The 16,948-nt window shown below is 38.7% G+C and overlaps 1 protein-coding gene across 7 annotated transcripts in view; it reads right to left on the bottom strand.

The window, feature by feature from the left end:
- CDK14 (cyclin dependent kinase 14) overlaps positions 1-16,948 on the bottom strand; it is a 345,182-nt gene that overhangs the window by 250,662 nt on the left and 77,572 nt on the right. For all 7 annotated transcript variants that reach the window (XM_030944179.1, XM_030944177.1, XM_030944182.1 and 4 more), the window contains one exon: positions 10,813-11,058. In XM_030944179.1, coding sequence (XP_030800039.1) covers positions 10,813-11,058 — 246 coding nt within the window. The remainder of the gene's footprint in view (positions 1-10,812; positions 11,059-16,948) is intronic.

The raw sequence follows: 16,948 nt of genomic DNA, 5'->3' as shown, positions 1-16,948 counted from the left end.
CATGCTGGTTTTCAGTAACCAACAAAAAAAAATTAATAAGGAAAAAACCATGAATATTTATTCAACAACCCAGATGGTAGTTGCTAATATCAACCATACAGTTACAACACTGGATCTATCAAAAAGATTTTAGTTCTTAATCAAAGAGATGGCTCTGTTTTATTTTTCACATATATCACTTCATAGGGGAAAATAGACCATTAACAACTAAAGCATTCTTGTCTATGTTTAGAGATCTAAACATCATCATTAATCTGCCCTACAAAATCAGAGTAGTAAAGCTGTTTAATAATTTTTTTCTTACTTTTTTAGACTAAAGCCCATCAAAAACATTACTCTAAGAAGCAATGTCCCATTAAATCACTCATTGTTCAGAGTGGTCAAAATGCCACAGGAAAGCATCTTTGATGATGTCATCTTCTGAATTATGGTCAGAGTCTTCAGATGTGGATATAAACATATCATAGTTTAATGTACATTTTATATAGTTGATAAAAGTCCTGTATCCTTAATATTTGCAGCCTAAGTGAGGAGTCAAAAACTGAACCAAGCTAAGGAATGATTCTTGCTCAAAGGGCCAGACAGCCCAGCTGGCCTTTGTGATAGACTGATACTTGGCCCCCCCCTTTACACAGTCCTAACAGAGAATAAATCAACTCTGCAAAAACAGAAATTCACCTGACATTAAAACTCTCCATTCTGAAATTCTGAGAAAATGTTTGTCTTTTTTGAAATTCATCCTCTTTTCCCACATTTCCCCATTTTCTAGTTGTCTGGAAGGAAACAGAATTTTATTTCTCCAAGATTAGATGAACACTGCAAAAAACTGACCTGCAGCTGCCCTTAGCAGCACCTACATATGTTTTAGTCTGCAGCGCTCAGATATCCTGCCTGTCCTAAACCAACCAAAAGATCATAGAGAAAGTTGGGAGAGTCAGGACTAATACTCAAATCACACACAGTGACTGATTTGACAACACTCTTGCTAAATGCTACAGAGAAAAGCAGACAAGCAAATCCAGCATGGCTGAGGTTGAATTCAGCTGGGATGAGCCACGTGCAGCTGTACACATGCTACCCTCACTTTTGGGATCCTATGTCTGATTTACAAAAAGTATCCATGTATCAGCTTTTTGAAAGGAAACAGACACTACAGTACAGGGGATGTCTGTGTGTAAATTCTTGCTAAGCCAAGGTTGAAAGTTTTAAATCAACTGACCCTAAAAATTGCTTTTATTTAAATAGGCAGAGGCATCTCAGGTAAGCTGACTTGGTGCCTCATACTTGTCCACCACACCCTATCCACCATTAGCCAGAAAATGCAACCATTCTCTTTATTCAACTAATCTTCATTTGTCCTATGTAAAAAATCTGGCACTTTGGCAACTATACACCTTTTTTTTGATATCAGTATTCCAGCTTTCTATTCAATGGCATAAGGGCATACATATACATGCTTGCAAAATTGAGCCCTTTCGCCACTCTCCAATACAAAGAAAAACCTATTATTATTTTGCTATCCAATTCCTAAGTATTAGTAGATTTACACAAATTTGTCATAAGGAAACTCTCAGTTCTTCTTCCTGCTACATTATTTGGAACACTTCATTATAGATAAGGCAGTAATAGTCTTGGTTTCCAATCTGTGCTTTAAAAAGGCATTCTGCCTGGTTAAAAAAAAATTAGTATTTTTTTAATCACTATTTTATTACAGATGTCACTAATAGAGGTGACTAAAATATTTATTCAAGTAGACTTCTGATTTAGCTATCCAATTATGGACTAATGCAACATTAAAAAACTTCAGAAAATAAGTGGTTAGATGTTTAAATGTCTTGCATATAATGAAGAGGGAATGCAAAGTATTTCCCAAATTGCAGGCTGCAATGAACACACAGTGAGTAGCTTTGTTTGGAGTGGAAATGCTGCCCTAGTTAACAGTGAATAGTTCACTGTTGGCTTCCTCATAATGAGACAGAGAAAGGATGGGGTGCATACATGTGTTTCACATCCATTCCTATTTTCACACTGAGATTTGCTTTTATTCTCTACCTCTGGAAACCATAATCTAAAGGTCACAACAACTTGTAAAGCCCTAAGATCTTGATAGGAAACAGGATGCCTTTAATCCATTACCACACAGTAAATCATCAACAATAATTATTGCTACAACCTCAAGCTCATTTCTCCGTAGCCCAGCTGCCAGAAGCACAGACTGGAAGTCATCACTTTTGACTTATTCTCCTCCTGGAAGTGATGCATCCTCACCAAGAACAGGCAAAACTAAAAGCTGGTGTTGGCTGGATTGGGAGGACAGTTCACTCCTGAGGGTACAAGGAGAGCCCTGGGCCCACACAGCCCCCACTCCTTGTCCAGGGTCTGCTCACACTGGGTACGAGCCCAACAGCCCAAAGCCCTGGCTGGCACCTTCCCCCTGCCCAAAGCCCTGGCTGGCACCTTCCCAGCCCAAAGCCCTGGCTGCCACCTTCCCAGCCCAAACCCCTGGCTGCCACCTTCCCAGCCCAAACCCCTGGCTGCCACCTTCCCCTGCCCAAAGCCCTGGCTGGCACCTTCCCCCTGCCCAAAGCCCTGGCTGGCACCTTCCCCCTGCCCAAAGCCCTGGCTGCCACCTTCCCTGCCCAAAGCCCTGGCTGCCACCTTCCCAGCCCAAACCCCTGGCTGCCACCTTCCCCTGCCCAAACCCCTGGCTGCCACCTTCCCAGCCCAAAGCCCTGGCTGCCACCTTCCCCAGCCCAAAGCCCTGGCTGCCACCTTCCCCTGCCCAAACCCCTGGCTGCCACCTTCCCCAGCCCAAAGCCCTGGCTGCCACCTTCCCAGCCCAAAGCCCTGGCTGCCACCTTCCCCCTGCCCAAAGCCCTGGCTGGCACCTTCCCCTGCCCAAACCCCTGGCTGCCACCTTCCCAGCCCAAACCCCTGGCTGCCACCTTCCCAGCCCAAACCCCTGGCTGCCACCTTCCCCTGCCCAAAGCCCTGGCTGCCACCTTCCCCCTGCCCAAACCCCTGGCTGCCACCTTCCCCCTGCCCAAAGCCCTGGCTGCCACCTTCCCAGCCCAAACCCCTGGCTGCCACCTTCCCCAGCCCAAACCCCTGGCTGGAACCTTCCCAGCCCAAAGCCCTGGCTGCCACCTTCCCCCTGCCCAAAGCCCTGGCTGGCACCTTCCCCCTGCCCAAAGCCCTGGCTGGCACCTTCCCCTGCCCAAACCCCTGGCTGCCACCTTCCCAGCCCAAACCCCTGGCTGGAACCTTCCCAGCCCAAAGCCCTGGCTGCCACCTTCCCCCTGCCCAAACCCCTGGCTGGCACCTTCCCCTGCCCAGCCCACAGCACCTCTGCAGTGCAGATCAGCTCTGCTCCCACAGCACCATCACACTGGATTGCCCAGTTCTCCACTGTGAGAGCTCCCTTTGTGAAAATGGACATTATTTTTCCTTGCATTTGTAATCTTTAAAGGCTTACAATTTTTGAAGGCATATGGTGGATGAAAGCACTTCATGAGATTTTATTTTTTAAAAATATTACTTATATTATTATATATATTATTTTGCCTCAGAATTCATTTACTTTGTGTGATACTTCTTAATGAAATGTCAAAACACATCATATTGCAATTACTTCAGACAATGAAGGGACAGCTTTACTATTTCCGCAAAACTTTCTCCATTTTTTAAAAATGAAATCTCATACACAAGTTCAAACTTTTAATTACAAATTGCCTATGAAATTAAGAAGTTCAGACAGTTCTTCTTTTTATTTCTGGATTATAAAGGAGGTGAAGACAAATAATGTAAAAATGCAGTACTTTTCAAAACCTATGTTTTAAGCTTAAATGAATCTAAATAAAGGAATCAGAATAATTTGAAATTCCACATGACTGCTGAAAACTATAACCATTTCAGCCTACTTTCCTTTATTATTACAGTCCCTCATACATATGGGTATTTTTTCAGCTTCCTAGACATGAATTTCATTATTCAGATTTCTCCACATTAGCTTATCCTTTTCAACCATTTCTGTTTAAAAATATTATTTGTTACAGCAAGGTTGGTGGCTTTTTCATTAAATGCTAATATTAAAATCAAATCTAGAAAATCCACTTTTAAGCACAATTTCTTCTTCTAAAGTATTTTATTCCTTCTGGTAAAATACATGGGAATATATATACACAGAGATTTGTGTTTGTTAAATCACAGGAGTCCCTTACTCTGCCTGGGATGTGGTTGACTGAAATACACATAGTGAGTGAGACATATCCAGAGCACATCAGATGTGCTTGCATCAGCCACTGACAGACATCACAAGCAGCAGACTCACAAGAAATTCCCAGTATTTTACATAACTGGTGCAATCCCCCAGTTTGACCCAGACAATATTTCTCAATGGAAAAGAGTACTGGTTTTAGCTGAACACATGTATTTTGGTAAGTTTTTTCAAAGCTTCTTTTTGAAGATCTAACCTTACAATACTACTATAGCTATTATTTTTCAGTTTCTCTTGCTCCTTCTTGCTGCTTTTTAACCCTCTAAAACAGCAACAGAGAATCACAGAATTATTTAGGGTTGAAAAGATTTTAAAGATCGCCAAGTCCAAGTCTAATCCTAACACTGCCAAGCCCACCACATATGTCCCCAAGCACCACATCTACACACATCTTTTAAATATCTCCAGGGATTGTGACTCAGTCACTTCCCTGAGCAGCCTTTTCCAGTGCTTGGCAACCCTTCTATGTACTAAACATCACTGGGACTATTTAGACTTAAAGAAGTCTGTTGCTCCATGTTAGAGCTTCTCATTTGCTACAAAAAGAAAACTCCCAATATACAAAGCTGAGGAAAAATTCCTCAAAACCTAGATGGATATGTGACCAATACTGAACTACCTAAAAGCAAAAAGTTAAAGAGGCAGTAAACAACCAGGCAGCAAGAAATTGATACAACTGGAGAAAACACTGCAAAGGGAACTTGCACGCTCTGGAGAAATCTTTCAAAGAACTCAAATGGGAAAGTTAAAGGAATTACTGAGACAAAAGAGAGTAAAGGTCCTCATGCCTCTGAAGAACAGTCCCAAGTCACTGTGAAAGTCAGCACAGGTTGTGGTAGATCATGTTAACCCCAAGAGCACATGGGCATCTGGAGCACAGAACAATGCAGATCTTTCCCCTCAGGAAACTCAAAGGGAATTTTACTTGTTTGCCTTCACCTTTCACTTTCCTTGAAAATAGTTTTCATTAGGTAGCTTTCTTATTATAAGCCTACATTTTTGCCAGTGCTAGATCAGTCTAAGAGCACCACTGAGCACAGAAGTGAGCGTTTTTAGCAGCATGGCTTGCAGTAACCAAGATTAGATATTTTTTCCCCTCTGGTTAAGGAAATACAGATCATAGTAACAAGGATAGAGAGAGTATGCCAAAATGTTGAGTACAGAAATAGAAGAAGCTAGTAGTTCAAACTGACGTGAGAGTATTAAAAATAACAAAGGAAAAAAGAAATAAGAAGAAACTGTGTTTTCTGGCCACATAGTTTCAAATGGCTGTTTCATTGATACAGCCTGTAGGAGAGATAATAGGTTTAAAACAAGGTCTTGCAGAGTGAATCCTTGCACTACATTGCCACATGAATACTTTCTCAGAATTTTTCCAAATCTATGCAATAAAGAAGGCTTTAATGGAAAATTACACTGAAAATCACCTGACTATTCCTATAGAAGCTGTGTGGGTTATGTTCTCATGCATTTTTCATAACTGCAGAACAGCTTGTGAATGTCACACTTAACTGCCACACTCCCGAGTCTAAGTTTTAAATAGATCCTTTTCTCTTTTTTTAACTGAGGGATATTAAACTTCAATATAAAACTACCATCAAGAGAAAAATATTATTTTCACAGTACCTCTGTAAATTAAATAAAATCAAAAGTGAATATCTGCTTTGTTATACACCTCAAAAGAAATAAATTGATTGCTAGAAAAACTTGAAAGAAAAATACAGGCCAAGAAGCTCAACTGAGATTAAATCACAAGACTGACAGATAATAATTACTTTTTAAGCATTATGTCTTCTTTGTCACAAGAGTAAACCTTCTTTCACAAAACCAGATATGGTTTTCCCACTAATTGTAGGTTGTATCCTACCTATAATAATAGGCCAATTTGACCATATCTTGAAACTGGAACTGTTTTCTAGGGCAATGTTCAAGGGATACAAAGATGTTCAAGCATTCAAACCAAGCCTCAGCCTCAGGTCTCCACTCTCTGATCCCATTCTGCTGCTTGCATCTTCCTAACCCTTTAACACACAGCCATAAATTAAGAGCAACCTGGGCTGAAGCAACCATAGAGCTCTCTGTGAAGGGTGCAGTTTTTAAAGCTCTTCACTTGTTCTCCAGGCTATTAGGGCACAGGAGCTGGCTCAACTGCCACATTTTATCTGCCTTTTCATCTAGAGAGTATCCTTTAGGTTAAGGATTATTAACGCTTCCTTTGTGCCAGTAAAGAACACTCCACTCTCTACACTGAGCTCTGAAACTATCCTGCCTCCATAAAACACATCAACCAGGAAGGATGCAGTTTCTCTAGTAATTTACAGGTTCCTAACTGGAAAAGCTTGCCTACATGTGAAGAGGAAGAGAGGCAAGATTGGCGCAGCAAGTGTTTATTTGGGCAGACAGAAATGATGCCTAACTCTCAGGGAAAATCCCGACATTAGTGTCTATTTTAAAGCTAGATTTCTTACACAACTTATTTTAGATGTGCTAACAGGATCAGTAGGATCATTATAGGATTCGTGCTTTTTTGCTTGTATTTTCTGGAGGAAAGTTGCATGTATCAGGACTGAAAATTAATAAAAGTTACAAAAACAGAAGAAAGGCTGCTCTCCCAAAAAGAGTGCAGAGTCAGTGCAGTAAAGCATTGCTTATTGCAATTATTTTTATTTGAATATTATATTTATTTGACTATTACATTTATCTGAGTTAGTAGAACAATAGTGTTTTGCTTGATTTTGTTTTTAAAAAGTAACTGACAGGTAGGAACATATACCTTTGCATGACACTTAAATTCACCAGCAGGGAGCTTAAGCTATTCAAGGAGAACAATCTGATGTCTATCACTACATAACTAAATCTTGAGCAGATGGCTACTTTATACAGCTTGCAATATTCTATTTGTATATGGTGCAAAAGTACTATTTTAGGGTATAAAATGTGTACTCTGAATACACCAAAACTTTACCTTGCACTGGAGAGTTTGATCATGTGTCTAAAGAGCAGAGATCTCAAATAAAATTTGTAGATAATTAAAGTCAAGCCATCTTTTAAAACTAGATGTTTGTTTTCAGTTGTGAGGTTTTGGTTTGTCTAGTTTATTACGTAGTATTAACTTTTTTCATTTAAGGAGAAAAGAAAAGCATTTTCTTGCCTTGGTAGACTCAGCATGAGATTTTCAGAAAAATCGATACAGACAGAGAGAGAGATGGATAAGTATGCACAGCTATAGTTATATGTATATTGTATATATATACACACACAACACATATATTGTGTTGGGATGGACCAGAGAAAAGGTCTGTCAAGCCAAATTCCCTTCTAACAGTGGCTGACAGGCAATGCACAAGTAGGAAAATGCCTACTTCACTACCTCCAGGTTATCCACTACTCTGTTGTGATAAATAAATAATTCTGTTTTGCTGGAAAATTCATCTCATAATAACATACAATTTCAATCAGCATAAGCAGTTTGGAAATCACTCCCATAGATGTTTTCTTATGTTCAAAGTAAGTAGAGAAGGTGGGAAGATTCTAAGTGTAAAAATTTTAAAAAAATTCTTGTCGTACAAGACAAACAAACAAAAAGTTCTAAATTCTGTCTGTACACTACTGCACTAATTAACTGAACAGGAATTCTACCAGGTTGCAATAAGATGTGGCATTACTGCAGAAAAATACTCCAAGTTCAAAAGCAAGAGATTTCTTTTCCAAGCGACAATCTGTGTGAGGATCATGGAGCTCCATCTTCCCCAAACCTCTGTGTGTGTTTCATCTTTCTCAGCACAAAGTGCAGTGCATTTCAAAGGTATGGACTACACAAAATGGGCAACACACCACCTGCAGAGTATTTTGTAATCTTTACCAAACAATGAAACTGATACCTGTCAGAGAGGTGATAAAGCTGCTGAGATTAATCAAAACTGAAACTGACACCCCAGGGCATTATAAACAAGGTCTTTCAGGTCACATCTTGAAAAATGTTATTTTTCTGAGACAAATAAAAGACTTTTACCTGAGCAGAAGTGATATGGAGACTGCAAGCCTCAGCCATGTACCTCCTGTAAGACATCATTTCCACACCTGATGGCTACAGAGGACTTCAAATTATGAAATAAAAAGACTAAATTGGAAGTCTAATTCAGTTGCTCTACTAATCAAACACAGAAAGAGAAAATTGAAGGCAGCATATCTCGATCAGACTATCTTAAAATAAAGCTTACAGAAAGCAGAGCCAAAACTGAAAAATAACTCCACAGCCGCAGCCCTTATGACCCAGAGGGCATAGCATGTTCAAGAATATTTACAGAAACTGAATGCTTGTTCAGACTGGTATAACCTATACAAGAGAATTTCCAGAGAACCAAGTATGAACTCGGTAAGGGAGAATATGAAGCTGACTTGGAAGAAAAAGATGTAATGATCAGAAGAGCAAGTAGCAGGGGCATGTGCTAGACAGCCCTAAACCCTTTGTTAATTCAGGTATAATTCAAAACCACAGAATGATACATTTCTGCAACTAACCACATGGGTTTCACTCAATAAAATGTGCATCAGGGCATCTACTGCCCGAAGCCATGTATTCAGGTTTGGGAATAGGAATAAAGCATCTTGCTCTTGTCTCTGCCTCGGATGGCTGAACTCAGGTCTGCCAGGCAGGACCAAGTGTGACCTGATCCGCAGAGGGCTCACACCACCTTTTGCTGTGAACTGCTCCTTCCTCTTCATTGGCATGAACACTTTCATTATTCCGCATGCTCTTCCTTGTGAAGAAAAGTCAAAAATTACTAGCAATGCCTCCAAGCAAAAGGAAGAACTGAGTCCACCAAACAGACATATAAAAATCAGAGAGAATTACAGGAAGTAAGAAATAAGAGAATGAGAAATAAGAATTGTATTTCAAGAAATTCCTTTGCGCCTCCTGTATCCAGCAAGTCTGCGTGAGTCACTGTGGACAAAGATTACCAAAAGCATACGTTTAGCTAGGGCTCTAAGCAGCAGCATACTAGTACAGGAAGCATTAATGTCATTTACATAAGAAAATACTGGGATCATAGGAGATTGTATGCATGCAGTAGAGTGTCGGCCCTCTGGAAAAGAACAAGAACAAAAAAAACAATTTCAAAAAAATCTGCTTCAGAATTCTGGAAACAAAGCAGCTGAAACCCTTCAGTGTTAACAGAAGAATGTCAAAAACTTTAACAGAAATTAGTAATAGTTTCTAAGAGGAACAGCAGAGATGAGGAGTAAGTTAATATCACTAAATACTTAAGATTTTCCCAAAAATATCATTTAAATTAATAGTTGTCATGCCAAAAAATAACCAGGCATCACAAACAAGTGAACACAATGCAAATAGATTCTTGCATTCTTAATGATTGTAAAAGTTTTATAGTAAGAATTTCTTGTTATGGACCCAGATGGAATACACTGGAGACATCTTCGGCAGCAGCTGTATAATGCCAAGTGATGGTAAAAAAGCAAATTTGTTTTTGCTACAGATGGTTACATTTTAAAATGTAACCTTTTCTAAAAAGGACAGTCCCCTGGAGGGGTGACATCTTACCCGCTAAATTCACATGGGTTAAGCACAGCTCATCTACAGAAAATTAATCTCCTGCCATTTCTGTCAGAAGTCTGACAGGCTTCAGTCAAACTTCTGTAGAGAGGACCTAAGATCTCCAGAAGATAGAGCAAAACAAAGAAAAGAAAGAAAATAAAAAAGAAGAGGCAACCAACCTTTTAATTTTTTCCCACCAAATAAGATTTGAAGTGTTACATCCATTCCACTTAGATCTGTAGTTTTCAACTCAAAGGTCACATTATTATGGATTTTTCTTCCCAAAGCGTAACAGAAATAGTTTTTCAATAATTTTGAAGGTCTTTTGGGGGAAATCTGTTCTGGGCATTACTCATTAAAGACATGACATTTTATTTATCTAGTTTCTTTCAAAATACTTGAGAATAAAACTATTATGTGATGCCAAACCCTTCTCTGTTATTTTTCTCTTTTCCCTCTCTCTCACAGAGTTTCTGACAGGGAAATGAATGTTATTTTTATTACTTGATTTTACAAAGAGAATTATAAAATGTAAACAAAATCCATCAAATCTGATCTGTTTCTCTAAAACTAAAATCTAAAAATCAAAAAGACAATTCATGTGGTTTCTTAAACTTCATGGGAAAGAAATCTTCTTCACAAATAAGCAATCCTCTGCCAAATTTGCTGCATAAACATTACAGCAGCTGTAATGACACACCAGGATAAGGAGAGGAAAATGCTTAGAAATCCTGTAAGACACCCTAAATAACATCTGAAAGGAATTTCATAAATCATATTATTTTTCAAGTTTTATTTTCTGATCCTATTTTATTAATAACACTACAAATATATATGGAGAAACACATTTAAAAGCAGCTATGACCTTTTTCTTTGTTGCTTCCATGTAAACAACCCCTTCTTAAGCAAGAAAACATTTATCTGGTGCCTCTAATTCCACCATTTGGCACACGCAGGGGTATCAGGACTGTGCACTTACAGAGCTGGGGCTGGAGTGCCGCCTGACTTTAGGTGATTCCTTCCCTGCAGATGAAGTTTTGAAGTTAATGCAAGCGTTGTTCTCTGAGTGAACCCTCTTCACTTGATTAGTTGGCTTCTCAAATGGATCGAAACTACTCTGTGTCCTCTGAACCCGAACTTTTTTATCCTCAGGAATTGTATCCAGAGGTTTGATCACTGAATCCATTCCCTGGCAGTTCCGTGTAGACATCTTTGTGACACATATCTGAAAAGAAAAAACATCATTTGTTGACTCCAACATGATGAAAGTCAATATCATTCCATGCACCAGCCAGCATCAAAAAAGGCACTGAACTTTATAAGCATTCACTTTCTATTTCTATGTTAAAATCAAAAACAACACATGCATTTTACATAGGGCACACCCACATCACAATAATAACAATAAAAAGCCTATCTTTGTACAATGTACTGAAAGATCCTGGAAAAGGAAGGCCAAAGAGGGACATACATAAATTCATACATTTGTGTTTTCTTGTACAATGTGTTCTTGGCAACAATGCCACTTCTCTCTCAATCTAGCCACAGATATCCACAAGCAGTATTGATTTCCATTTGTTCAAAATTGGATGAGACTAAACTAAAATAAATGATGGTAGTTTGTATGTGCACTGGCTGGTGCTGGCTTTCCAAAGATTCAATACCGGTATATTATGGTATTTTTAAATAATGCTTATACAGTGTTATTATTATTATCACCATATGTCTCAGGAAATCAAATCAGTAAATCAATTCCCAGGCACTGAAACGTGAGACTGCAGCCTAATGGCACACTAAAGCACAGAAGTTCAATTCTTTGTTACTGTGAAGTACGACTCTGCCAAGCTCCAAAGACTGCCACTTGCTGCTTGAGCTCTCAAAACGTGCTATGGTTTGTTCAAAAGAACTAACTGAGCAGAACAGCACCTTTAGATACTCCAGTCATGCACATTTCTGGTTTTCATTTCAATACATATGACATTTTTTTAAATTACACAGTTGGTGAAGGGTTGTGTTTGAGGCCTCCGTTTCTGTTTTCACCCTTAAGAGACTTGACTTTTTACTTGGAAAGAAAAGTAATAGTTTCAGCTTTCAGGCTACACAGAAAAGTTAGGAAGTATGATGCAAGCAGACCAAAGAGACTCCCTAAATTGTACTTTATCCATGACATTTGCATATGTTTAAGGATAGACAGTGTTAATTTGCTGTCAATTGACCTGTTAATATAAAAACAATTTAATATTCCATATATTAACAATTTAATATGTAATAATCTATAATAATTTTTGAAAACTTGTTATCCTAAAATAGTTAATATTAAAAAAAAAGAAATTACCAATAAATCAGGAGTCTTCCTTCCTAAAGCAAAGCATCTCCAAAAACTTCTCAAATAAATTATTCTTTGCCATTTTCGATGACTTTCGTGCCTCGAAATCTGACTTTCCCCAATTGTTTATAGAAATACTGGATGACTATATCTTGTGGAGTTTGGAATTTTTTTTTTATGATCCACCGTAACAGTAGATGAAAGATTTCTTTTCTACATTAAAAATTTAAAGTATGTTTCCTGCACTGTGCCATCTGGCCAAATGATCATATACCACCTCAACTCTAACGAAGGACATCACTACTGTCACAAACCAGGCCTTACAAGGGTTTGCCTTTCTTCTCACTAAAGTGATTTCTCCAAGACTAGAACTTCACCAAGTTATAACTTCCTTGAGAAAAGGAAAAATCCCCCTTCTTTCCAAATGATAATTCTTTTTTTAGGCTTAAATTAAGACAATTATGTAATTTTGGTCTGTTACTTCAGAGAGAGAAAAGATAAACAGCTGCAGCACAAAGAGTTTTTAATTAGTCTTCTTGTAAAACTAATTGGTTTCTTTTCCTTAAAACAACTCTCATGCACTGACATGTATCCACAGACTTCCCACTGTCATCTCCATGTTCTTGCAATGCTTGCTAGCAACAAAGATGTTTTAAAATAATGTAAATTAGAAGCACTGTTAATACAGTAGCTTAATCAACTTGCACACAAATAAATCAGTAATCAGTGTTTCTCAGCATTTGAAACCCTGTGATCTAGAAAACAGGGGCAGGAGATATGGTCAAAAAGCTCCAAAGCATTACTTGCCTTCCTTTCAGGTTAACAACACACCTGTAGCAGATTAAAATATTTGGAATACACAACTATAAACATACTATAGATAATAATGCCATGAATGCTGCTTCTGTTTTCTTTTTCCACTGGAAAATCTCCATGTGTAGCTTTGTCTTACTATTGTCTTGACTGGAAGCAGTAACAGTTTGTAATTACATTTTGAAGGGAGGCACTTTAGCCTTCAGGCCACCTGACTGAAACTGGAGTAGGATAAAAATCCCCATCATCATCTTATAATAGCCACCTTCCAACTTACAAATTACTAAAACCAAGACGAGCACCAACCAGCTCCCCACTCAGAAGTCAAACACCTTGGTGGATGCACAGGCTGTCACCTGTGGAAAAGCCTCAGGACTGCAGACAAATGCCAAAGTAGAGGCTGCTCACCCAGCCCATCTGCCTGTTCTGCAAATGCAGCAAATCTCCTGCCAGAGCTGACAAGGGCTTTAATTCATCACTTCTCTCACACTGATATCAATATTTCCTTGGCAGAAACAAAGCATTCTCTCCAAATGCTGCTGTGCATTGCTAAAGCCAGCAAAGCTGAGCTTATGCTGCTGTTGCAGGGTACACATTTCCAAGCTGTCTAACCTGTCTATAAAACACTGAAGAGAAACAATATTTAAGCATTTGTTTTACATTCTGCCATTGATAGGCCGGAGTGCATTGACAGGCCAACTTCAGTCTGAGAATCTGTTCTGTAAAATCTGAAAGGACCAGGTCTAAAGGATCAGCACTGAGCACTGGCTGTAACCAACTAAAGGTCATGAACTCACTGGTGGTTTTAGAGCACTGGCTGTAGCCAACTTAAAGACAAACTCACTGGTGGTTTTAGGTTTCCCTCCACCAGCAAGGTTAAGCTACCACAGTAGAGCAGATTTTGTCCCTGGCCAGCAGAAGTGCTGACCAGCTGCTCCTGTGCTCCAGCTAAGGGTACAACTTATTCTGTAGTGCTATCATGCAAAAAAACCCCAAGAATTTGCTAAGCAAAACTGAAACATAACTTATTTTGGGAGTCCTCCTCTGCATAAAAATGATTATAGATTCCACCAGCTTGACCACACCACCTTTGTGAACACTATGGATTTAATTTTTTTTACTCTAATTCAGCCTTTTAAATATAATTTTCCTTTGTATAGCATAATTGCTGCTTATAAATTTCAATTTCTCAAAGGATACATATAAATACTTAGCATCAGAAGGTGTTAGACTTGCAAACCAGTGTCTACCACCTGGTAGCTCCTCGTTGGTAGTCAGGAGAAGCTTAACACATCTTCTCATTTCCATATTTCTTTTTGCATGTGAGAATTAAGGACCATTTTCCAGTTAAAGCACAATATTTATCATAAAGAACACTGGTTCATTTTCAGAATATTTTGGATGCTCCTGAGTGATCCCCTGGAATAGCGAGACTTTCCCTCTAAGTACATTCTGCCGCCTCTATGACCAGACTTTTCTTTTCACCCCATTTCATTTGTTCCATCTACATAATCCATAGGTTCTTCAGATGGGCACTATTCTTTTACTAACCCTTCTTTTACACACAGAACAACCCTAGTCACCCCAATGAAGATGACAATCCACAAAGTTATGGAAACTATTTCTTTTTCCAGTGCAGCCTCAAAACTGTATTTTTTTTTTCATATCTAATTTAGGTACGGTTATCAGAATAAAAAACAAAGTGAAACAAATCATTACATATAGGAAGTCAATATCTATGATTCATTAGCCCTCCCTAGCTATGCAATGCTGTAGGTATAACAGTGTAGCCCAGTGTGACACTCATTGAGATGCTGTAAATGCCTCCACAGTCAAAAACTGGTGCTACATGAAGATGTGATATTCAACGGCACCTTAACTATTAAAAGTACTGACCTCAAATGTATGTATGTAGACACAATACAAGTGACACCTTGTTTTGTCACAGACAAGATGACAACTATGATTTATAAAATGCAGCCAAGAAGAAGAAACTCTCAGTATGAATATACTGTGCATTTAAAGAAACCTCTGTCTACCCAACTGCATAAGTCATTAAGCAGTTTTAATTGTTGTTTCTTTCAAACAAGCAATCATGTAAGCAAACATTAAGGTATGTCAATGCTTGAAGTTTACTTTCCCCTTCAGGAGTTACTGCCATGATTTTGTGCTTCTCCCACCACAAACTACATTCAAGGCAAAATTTTCTGAGGGATAAACTATTTCCAAAACTATCTGGCTTTTAAAAGTAGGGCAATGGAACCACACTTATCTCTTTCAGATAAGGTATTTTTGCCAGCAGATCCCATAACTATGAGGAACAGAGGTATGGAATCCTCATTTATGCTTTAATTCTTCTTTACAGGAAAATAAGATTTTAAAATAAGCCAATCAACTTAATACACGTAACAGCTATAAATTATTACACATATAACAGGGAATACACAAAAATACCTGCATCATGTATGGATTGTTCCCTAGTCAATAAATAAGAAAATATTACTATCCTTCCAAACTTCATATCAGATATAAAAGGCTCAAGGAATTCACTGGACTATTCACCACTTCTGACTTTGGGCATGGTAGGTGGCCCCAGACATGAAAATTAAGAGAGGAAATAGCTGCTTTGTCCCTGAGGTTCCCACCTCACAGGAATCTCAGTACCTCAGAAGACCACAATGAAAAATAGATGTTGGCAAAAATGGCAGGAGAGGGGCCAAGACAAGGAGCAGGTGATAAAAAAAAAAAAAAAAAAAAAAAAATACTAGATGGAGAAAAAGTAAGACAAAACAATGGGAATTATATGTATGGTATTCACACCAGAAAATTTCACATGTAGAACATTCATCCCCAAAGTCTCTGCTTTGATTCTAAGATGAAAATCCTGAAAAGGCTACACTAGACTCCAACACCAGTCTCCCTTTAGGGAGATTTGCTTTTCTACACCAAAAACAGAGTGGGCCTACAGAAAATAATTTCTTGTGTTTGAAGTTACTCTTTGGAATAACACTTCTAAAGCAGCACTCAGAAACTGCCCAGGCACTTGGTATCTTGTAGGAAAAGATTTAATCCAGAAAACAGCAATAATCGTTCCTACTCAGTGAGGCAACAGTATTACAGCTGAGAGTCCCTGATCCCAAATCTGATTTCCAGATCTTGGAAAAAAGATCCCTGTCAGCCCAGGTGTGCTCCAAGAGAAGCACCTCTCCATGAGCATCCTGCCCATTACATTTTTCACATATCGATCCTTAATGGCAATACATAACTGTACTTCCCCCAAGTTGTCCCACATTCTGCTGCCAAGCTATACACACTCTCCATACTCTAACTAGTGAAATAAAACTACTTTTAAAATTTTCTCACAATTATTTGCTCAGTCTCAACTGAAAAATGTAAGACAAAACGAGACATCATGATGAGACATTTGGCCATTTAAAACCTACAGCATAAACGGCCACTTTGCAGCTACCTCAAGAGCTCTTGTCTGCTTTTAAAAGGAGACACAAAAGGAAGATTTATCTAGAAAATCAGAATATTCATGTCAATTTCAGTAATTACTTGGGCTATCACAGATTCTGGCAATGTAAAGCAAAACAAAATGCAACACCACAAAAGTTAGTGCAGCTTGATACTAAAAGTTATTTTAGTGTTTCTCTGTGGATTTTTTTATTTATTTAAGGTAAAAAGAGTCAGAATATTCAAGAAAGAACCCCTCATGTTAGAATTCAAAAAAGCACAACATAGTTTATACTTTGTAACTTAGTTGCAGATCAGAATCTGAAGACAATGTATGACAACACAGCCTGGGCGTGCTCCCTGCTCCTCCTGCCCCATCTCCCAGTCAATTTGAGAAGATCCCAAGGCTGCTCTAGGATAAAGAACCTTAGCCATCATTATGTCAGTGTGGACATGGACCATGGGGCAACAGTCTCCACCCTAACATCACGGTACTTACTGTATCTCAAAACAATCTCAG

This window comes from Camarhynchus parvulus, chromosome 2 (genome assembly GCF_901933205.1).
Source record: "Camarhynchus parvulus chromosome 2, STF_HiC, whole genome shotgun sequence".
Classification (NCBI taxonomy): domain Eukaryota; kingdom Metazoa; phylum Chordata; class Aves; order Passeriformes; family Thraupidae; genus Camarhynchus; species Camarhynchus parvulus.
Note: the sequence above shows the minus strand (reverse complement) of the source record. Positions and strands in the feature narration are given on the sequence as shown.